This window comes from Leptonotus elevatus, chromosome 14 (genome assembly GCF_054856555.1).
Source record: "Leptonotus elevatus isolate MCC_2025b chromosome 14, RoL_Lele_1.0, whole genome shotgun sequence".
NCBI classification, from domain to species: domain Eukaryota; kingdom Metazoa; phylum Chordata; class Actinopteri; order Syngnathiformes; family Syngnathidae; genus Leptonotus; species Leptonotus elevatus.
In genome coordinates this window covers 19,625,916-19,635,293 of record NC_141252.1, presented here as the reverse complement: position 1 = coordinate 19,635,293, position 9,378 = coordinate 19,625,916, and the positions used below count along the sequence as shown (strand labels likewise).

The window sequence follows — 9,378 nt, the reverse complement described above, 5'->3', positions numbered from 1 at the left end:
TAATTATACTTTAATAGTATTCGCTTTTGTTGCTAGAGGTTTAGTTATTAATGGCTGTATTTTTACAACGTATTCCATTCATTTCAATAATTTCAGCTTTTAATTATTTTATCCACTTTATTAATCTATTAATAAAGGGGCGGCATGGCTCAGTGGTTGAGTGGTCGTTCCCCATCCGTGAGGGTGTGGATTCGATCCTCACCCCTGGTGACCATGTTGAAGTATCCTTGAGCAAGACGCTGAACCACGATTTGCTCCCAATGGACCTGGCAGCAGTCGGCCATTGGTATGTGAATGTGAGGCTTAAATTGTAAAGCGCTTTGGCCACCATATGGTGTAGTTAAAGCGCTATATAAAAAGCAGTCCATTTACCATTTAATTAATCTCCAACCTTAATTTATGTATGTGTTAAATAAGACGAAGGAATTGTGCAATCATGTGTTGTGAACCCTGCACACGACTATCAAACCAGTCTTCTTCCATGCATGGAATAAAATGACAAAAAGACAGCACTTGGTGTTTGGGAGTTCATTAAGATAAGATATAAAATATTCATCACAACATCTGAGACAACTTTCACTTTTTAGCTTTCATACATTACATTCTTATAATAGGAAAGATACTAATTCAGCAAACTTCTCTTCCTGCCACTTTGAAAGAAGTGGCATTTTGGAATATACTGGGATGTTGATTTTTTTTTTTTTTTAGTGTGTGCGCGCAATTTAATCTCAGCACATAATGGGATTAGCACGGAATATCATCTTCAATGGCAACAGAGGCATGATACACCATTTACAAAATAAACCTAGCAAAAAGTGCTTACACAGACAGCTCTGTTTTAAAAAGATGCTGTAACTGCTGAGGTCTGACATGCAATCGCCGCCTCGAGCGGTTAACAAAACTGTAAAAATGCCACTGCAGCTATATAAATCTGATGCATTATTATTATTATTATGAACTAGCTCCCATTTCTATACATGGCTTCCCATTAAAAACTCAATGTTAAGATGAAATAATGATAAAGTCATTTAAGTATGTGTGTGAAAAGCATTTAATGATCTTTACAGAAGAATGTGATTAGAGGCAGGAGTGACTCAGTAATTTATTTGCTAATAAACATAATAAATATTACTAACATGAAGTTACAGGAAGTAAAAAGAAAAAAAAAAGTAGCATACTGAGGTATGTTTTGACAACAACTGCATCCTTGGTCCAATGGCCGGTTTGATCCAAATACTCAGACATCTGTCTGTACTTACAGTACTGGATTCAGTTGTCACAGTACTTTTTGTAAAACATTGACACTGACACTGTACAACACTAGCTAATTGTATAGTGAGACAATTTATCAAAATATGTCATTTGCGAGATTATAAAGTGGCAGATTTGTGAGATTTTTTAAAACAAATTTATGAGAAATACACGTAGCGCAGCTATAGTCTAATGTGAGGTTTCGTTGGTGGTTAATGGGACACTGTTTATAAAATGAAAAGGCAGGATGGAGACGGATTCATTCTTAATTTAAACTTTGCTCGTCATACTAGAGCAACAACACTTCCTGATCCTCTATCAGTTGACTAACACTAACCAATGAGAAACTAGCATACATTTAGGTAAATGCAAGTGAATGACAGAGAGCAGCAAATGTATGAATATGTAATTAATAATTCTGGAAACATAAATGTACCATTAAATATTTATTTTAACAAATTAACTTAAATGCTTGATCTTCAGGGTGTGGAGCTTCGCAAAATGAGGCTTCTGTCGCTGGCAGTACGTAAGTTTTTTCTTCTCACAAATCAGCCACTTTGTAAGCTCGCGAATTTACGAGTTTTTCTCGCAAATTTGCCAGTTTTATTCTCTGAATATTGCCCCCGCCTGCTAAAAAATATATATTTATACGTGGCTCTAATACGCCGTCGTAGCATTAAAAAAATTGTTGGACTGGTATTTGAAGCTACAGAAATCAACCCCTTTGTAACTAACTACACATCAGTCAGTATAAACATAAATATAATTTAAATACACTGATGTCTATTCATGTGTGATCAGTGGGACAATATGTTCTCATCATCATGACCAATATTATAGATTTGGGAAAACTTCAAAAAGTTATCACTTTTGGATAAAGGTTTCCGCCCGACAATGAAAATATGCTCTCAAAAACATTACATTTTTTTTTCTTAGTGTCATGATATGATTCACAAATAAGACAAAACTTGACAAGACTTTTTCAACAACCTGCTTTTGCATCGACTATTGGCATGCTCTTGAGAACTGCAGAAAGATACAGCAACTCTCTAAATTGTATCTACTGTTTTGCAGTGCACTACAATCATGAGCAGATAGCTGTCAGGTGCGCATGTAGGAGGAGTTATACATGCTTCATTGTAGAAACGCTAGCATAGTAGAAAACCCAAGTCCCAACAGAGAGCTCTTCAACCAGAGAAACAACTCATATATGCTAAGTCTCCAGAGGTTGAAGGACTCTGTGAGTGAGATTTGCAGACGTCTCCTCCTGGACTGAATCTTACTCCTTTTGTGTCTGTTAGTCAAAGCAGAGAAGAACAACCTCAAGTTAGACACTGTCATCAAAACATACATACATCAAGATGAAATAACAGGTGTATTTTGGTCTATTTTGTAAGACTGAGAAAACTCAAAGAAAATTTGCACTTATTTCATAGGTTATAAATTCACATTCACATTATCAAGCGGCTCAAATAAGTTATAGAATAATGTTTTTACAAATTAACAGAAGCAGGTATTTTACATATTTTTGCTGGGCCGTCATTTGTCATCGACACTCCCGATAGACTTCCCACCTTAACAGAGGCATAGTTTGCAAAACGGACTTATCAATCGCTTATCTACAAAAAGTTGTATCTCTGGACTTGTCCGCCAGCGGCTAGCTGCTATTAGCCACTATGAGCCACCAGTTGACCAGCGCACTGCTGTTGGGGCCATCCAACTTGTTATAGTCACACTCCACGAGGCGTACAAGAGGCCAAACGAAAAGGGACACTTCATGGGAAGTTAACTGTTCAGTGTTGGGAAAGTTATTTTTTGTTTTTACACAAACTAGTTCAAAGTTCAACTCACACATTTTAAAATAAACTAGTTCCGTTCATAATTTAGTTAAGTTAAGTTAAGTTAAGTTAAGTTCATTGGTCCAAAAATGAACTACCGGTAGTTCATAGTTATTTTTTTAATTTTTTTATTTACTTTTACTTTAAATATAACTTAAAAAGACAATGAGAAAAAAATGTGTTGGAAAGTAATGTAAGAATATTGTACACAAAATAAACACATGCATGTCAATTTTAAAATAAAAATATAAAAAAACAAAACAGACGGTTCCGGCAGGTGTTGACCTCTTAGGGCCAGTGTAGTGCCGTGCAATGCATGGAGTATAATGAGATGGAAGTAGGCCCCATTTGTAATACAGCTGACTGGGAGCCAGTGTAAATTAGTTTTTCACAGATTGGGAAAATGTTTGACTCTGAGCAGTGTTATCTTAATTGTGTGTAAGTGTTTCAAAAGTGTTTGTGTGTGACTATGTTATTTGAAGGAATCTCACTCCCAAAGTTGATGCTAATTTCCTGTAAGCATTTGAATGGGATCTTCCATTGACTTTAGTCTTTTTTCTGGTTTTATAACAAGACAAAACCTGGCAACCTGGATAAAAAAAAATTAGCTCGTTCACGGAAACGCTCATGAAGCACTACGTTCAATTCACGTTCGCCCAAAATTAACTTTTGTTCATTGAACTCGTTCAGGTATAACACTGACAGTGTATTACTTAGCTGCTTACCTGTTAGCCTGCGAACTAACGAGTCAGTGAGCTAACAAGATAAGGAGCTTGTGAGCAAGTCAGGCGAGCATCGTCCATAGAGTTACCATTACTGCCTATTTTATCTCATTGTGGAGTCCACATAACAAAAAGACACTCGGGTAAAGTTAAATGAACACAGCGGCAGTAAGTCACCCTGTGTGGGCCTGTGTGTATGTGTGAGTCACGAGCACATGGAAGCTGAAAGTTTAGCGAGTTCAGTGAGCACTCTCAGTGTTCAGCTAATTGAAAGGACTCCTGATTTTTCACAATTTTGGAGCTTCATTTTATATACTTGGTCATTTGTTTGAATTAATTCAAATTTGGCAAGCTTGTCAACAGTTAACACACTTCTCTGAAGTGTGTCAAGAGATATTTTGCTCATACGTGACATGTATCTGATTTTTCATCCAATATGAACAGTAATTCCATTTCATTCAAATTTGACCTAAACCTCTTTTATACATGAATATAAATTGGATTTGTATCCGATACAACTGCAGTATGAACTCAGGTTGCGCTCATGCGACCAAACGTCATAAAAAAAACCCAATATGAGCTGCATCCGGCGTAGGAAACATGGTAAAGACTACTCACCACTATGCATCTGACAAATTGTGAAGACTGAGGAGTAACTGTGTTAATTTCATTATTGATTAGAATTTTTGTTCACTAACTCATTCACTCCCAGCCATTTCACCGAAACAACCCCCTTCGCTCCCGGCTGTTTTACTGGATTTTGACTGATTTTGCAAGGCCCACTACCAAAAGAAAGATTTGAGTCTCTTCTTTCATCAGGAAAAAAAGTATATTTGTACCTGTTTCAGTTTTGCAGCAATTAGCATTAGAATATAGCTAAGTTTCATCATTATTCACAAACCTGTTGAAAACACTGGCAAAAAGAGTTTGTTGCAACATGGCCCTGGCTGATCTCTTATACTCTGCTGCCACCTGCTGGCCATTTTTTGTAACAACTAGCATTACTTTAAGCGACCTCTTCAGATCAGAAGCTGCCTCAAAGCCTTCTGTATGCTTTAGCATAAAAACACATAAAAAAACGTATAAATAAATTTTTGGAAGTGAAGGACAAAGTATAAAAAAACGTATAAATAAGTTTTGGGGTTTGAATGAGTTAATAGTTTTCCTGGTTGCAAGGACATTTTTAAAATGTTAAAAATGTAGTCACAACAAGAAAAAAAAAATTAGGTGCTGCCATTTTAAACAAACCCTGACATGAAATGAACATTCGCTAGCCCAAACCTTCGTTCCTCAGTGGGATATGGGATTAAGCAACACTGCATTGCTTGATGCACACTTTAGCATTACCCAACAGCAAAGTTGGTGATTTGTCCGCTGCATGCACAACTTCTACAGATCTAGTGTATGTTAAATTGACAATAATCTAATCTAATCTTTGTGTGTTTGATTATGAAGTGCTGCTTCCATGAGGAGCATCAGCTTGAGAGCAATTGTATTTTCACAAGGGTCAGTATCTCCTACTATGACTGCAGCTGAGAGTGTGTTAGAGAGTCTTAAATAACATTAGAAAAAGTTGGCAACTGAATTGTTGGCTTTAAGACTGTGGAATTCAACATGACCCGAAGTGCAGCCTCAAAACTTGCCGATTTCAACGTGGGCTATTAATCTTGATCCTTGGGGTACTTCGACACCACTTGAGAAACCACCCAACCATGTGCAACTGCCTTTGTGTACTGGAGCACAATCAGGAATAGAATAGGACAATCTCATAGGCTAGGCTACAAAGTTGACCATTTTGCCGTGCATATTATACAGACAGCCACATGTTAATGTATTAAAATTATGTAAGAAAACTGGTGCAAGTTTGAAGGGGAAAAGAAAACACTCATTACTTCTGCTCACAGATATAAACATGCCAGAAGCAGAATCTATATTCTCTCAATCTTGCTGTACCAGAAGCTGCAGAATGAGTGGTCATTCATGTATGCATGACAATGAATCTCGAATGACTGATATATATATATATATAAATATAAAAGAGAGGTATGCAACCCTGAAACCAATATCATAATAGAGAGATTAATGCAAATGCAAGATATCAGAAGCCTGGCAAAAAAAAAACTTGGAGGACTACACAATCTAAGTGCATATTTTTGTGGAATGTAAAATAACTCTTTCTTAAAAGAGTGACAGTATTTGTCAGTGTATTTGTCTACATGATAAAGAAACTTCAACATGCCACTCATGGTAAAAATATCTGATAGATACAATATCATTCCTTGCTAGTAAAGGAGCCTTGGAAAATTAAAACAAAACAAACCAAAACCAAAAAATAAACCCTGTAGTTCGCCACAGATAAATTCAACTTAGCATTATTAGCAACAGGAAAATTTGCACAGAAAACAACTATACATGCGTGAAAAATGTTAGTACCTGCCAAAGACAGAAAAAGCAGCAATAGTGATTGGAACAAATTGAGTACAAGTTTGAGTTTCCAAAATTGTTTTATGACAGTGATTCCCTCAATAAGTTGTGAAAGAAAATATTAAGATAAGTGTACCATAATTTTTGTCCAGGTAAGTTTCATTAGTTTGTTTTGTATCGAGGACTAATCACAGTCTCGGATGGGATTGAGCCTTTTCAGTTGCTGATCCCTCCCTTTGGAACTACATTCTGCTAAATATTAGGCACCTGTTTAGCTTCAGAAAACATGTGAGCTGTGATTGGTCGTTGCCCGAGTCCTGAGCAACTGTGATGTCATCTTCAGTCGACAGCAAGTGGCAAAATGGCCGCCCCCTGAGATAGATAAAAATGGCTGAATTTTGCTTCATAACTCATATTCCACAAATGGAATATTAATCAGATTGTCATGTTTAGACTAGAGGTCACATATAACATATGTCAAGAAATGTTTAAGGTTGACTTCCACTTTAATGGTATTTACTTCCAACTACAACTTCTGATATTTATTAATTGTGTTATTTTACTTTACCTGCCTTTACTGCATGACTGATTTTTACTCCCTGTACAGTATTTTGTATGTAGTGATGGTTGTTTTAAAGTGCTTTATAAATAAAGTTGAGTTGTTAAAATTGGTGTCATACATTATATTGCCATTATGTTTACTGTTCATACATCATCCTGAAATCATGTTCAATCGCAGATTTTATACTTGGAAAAAAAAATCTCAAAACTACACGCTCATAAAAAAAAAACGGCAGAGGAATTTACGCCTGTTTTGGCGGACTTATTTACAGGCAATGGCATGAGGGCAATGGAAGAAGCCTTGATAAATACAGTGGAATTATCAGCAATGAAACATGTTTCCTTCTCCTTAAAATGAGCATAGACCGCTATGTTTTTGCAACAAAGCTTCGTGGGAACGTTTATCCTCATCTTGCCGTTAGTAAGTAGTATATGCTCGCCATTATTATTCACTCAAGCCAAGGTTGCAAAGCCAAGACTGCAAAGACATTCGCCAGACACTCGCGAACATGTTAAAAATGTATTTACGACAAGAACTGTTTGCAACCTTTTGCAACTGTTGGCAACCTTTTAGAAAGCCTGATTAAAAAAAAAAAAAATCAACAACCTACCTTGACAAACTCGCAAACGTACGGGCTAAGCAGTGCTGTGTGCATGTGATTGAGGAGTGTATTAGCAGACACGGCGCTTGTGATACACGCACCCAAATAAATCAAGCGTGTAAAAAATCATAATGCTAGTAATTATAATAAATATGTAATATTTAAAATAAAAATGTGTAAAGCATAAATTTTGTGTTCCTCTTTTTTTCTTTTTTTTAAAGAGCTCCGTATTGTTCATTCGGTAATGTCATCATCATTGCTCTTTTTTTTTTTGTATGTGGGTGAGTATGTGTGTGTGCGTGTGCGTGTGTGCGTGCGTGCGTGCGAGTGTGTGTGTGTGTGTGTGTATTCGTTAGTTCACCAAAAACCTATTAAAAAAATCCCATACCGTTTACCCAAACCGAACACCGCGTCAGGAGACCCGAGGAAGGACCAAAGAAAACAAAGGAAAGTGAAATCCAGCACCGACCAGACACCACCCACCGGGCCACCAACCAGAGTTCTTCACCAACCCCAGAAACATCTAAATTCCAACAAATCAGGGAGACCTCAAGAGACCAAAGGAGAGACTGAGGAAAGGAAGGAAGGACAAACGAAGCAGAGTGAGATCCACAGACACCAGCCTCCACCGATTCAATAACCTGAGGAAGAAGCAGATTGTGTCTGAGTTTCGATAGATGCTGGTGTGGTGGATCTGGCATGCATGGAAATCTCCACCAAAGGACAGGGCATGGGCAAGCGCAACACCTCAGGGCCCCCCAGGCCGCGGCAGCGCCAAAGGACGACCCCCGGGTCCCGCCAGGGCCACCGGCCGGAGAGCAAACCCAGGAGCAGGAGCGCCCCCCGCCCCAACACGGCCCTCGCCCCCAACCCAACGCAGCAGGACGGGGCACTGCAGGCCCGCCAGGCACCCCACCGGTCCACAGCCCCCGCTCCCCCCGCCCCCCATCCACCCCCGCCATCCACCTCAAACCAGCCGCCCTCAGGCCCCCAGACACCTCCCCACCCCCACGACCCACATCCACCCCCGCCATCCACCCCATACCAGCCGCCCCCAGGCCCCCTGGGAGCAGGTGAACCGGAGCAGAGGGAAATGATATCCCCACACTCCGATCCACGCGCCTCCCAGGCATGTCAGTGAGTGTATGCGGTGCATTTAAAAAAATAAATAGGGGGGGGGGGGGGGGTGGCGGGTACACGGGCAGGGGACCGCAGCACTGCTCTATACTGCGGTCTGCCCCAACCGATGGCACCCCCCCCACCCGTTGTGTAGTGCATTACAATTGGAGGGGAGTTGTAGGGCGAAGACGGTGTTTCCACCCTACCCCACCCCCCGAAAGTGTGTTATGTGCCCTATATGTCTATAAAAGTGTATTGTGCAAACCTAGTGCAGTGAGTTAAGAGGAGCGACCAGCGGGGCCCCCCCCCAACCGGGCGGGGGCAGGAGGCGCACCCGCCCACCACACCCCCACCCACCCCGGCGGGTGTTCCTCTTCTTTTGTCCATATGGAATGAAATTAAATACATTCCTTGGACGGATGCAGAGCTAAAGGCAAAGGCCGAAAGTGCCTGGAGGGCTGGCGAGAGCGCCTAGTCCCTAGTGCGTAGTCGGGATCGCTGGTTCGTCTCTCGAGTAAATTTAAAATTTTTTCCTAAAGCCCATATTGAGTGAAATTAAATAAATTCGTCCACATACGCGGAGGTAAAGGCAAGTCAAGGCCCCACAAAGCGGGGCCGAGAACACCCAGTGCGTAACAGGTTTTGTGTCAATATACTTACCCCCGAAAAAAATCGTATCCCCTGCCGCAGGAGCGTGCACTCAATGACATCACACTACTACGCGCAATTACTACGGCTTGTCTTTCCATTTAAAAACACGAACAACATGCTTATATTTCAGTTTTATAAACAACTACAAGTGCTTGTATTTAACGACCGATAGCTGCGTGGAAAAGCAAAAGAAAAGCAAGTACTAAAACT

The 9,378-nt window shown here is 39.9% G+C and overlaps 1 protein-coding gene across 3 annotated transcripts in view; it reads right to left on the bottom strand.

Annotated features, from left to right (window-relative positions):
- Positions 1-1,033: 1,033 nt before the first annotated feature.
- adck1 (aarF domain containing kinase 1) overlaps positions 1,034-9,378 on the bottom strand; it is a 72,425-nt gene continuing 64,080 nt past the window's right edge. For 2 of the 3 annotated variants that reach the window (XM_086095312.1, XM_086095315.1), the window contains one exon: positions 1,034-2,545. In XM_086095312.1, the coding sequence (XP_085951438.1) occupies positions 2,386-2,545 (160 nt within the window). In that variant the 3' untranslated portion in view covers positions 1,034-2,385. The remainder of the gene's footprint in view (positions 2,546-9,378) is intronic. The other variant, XR_015097132.1, reaches the window with a different exon arrangement.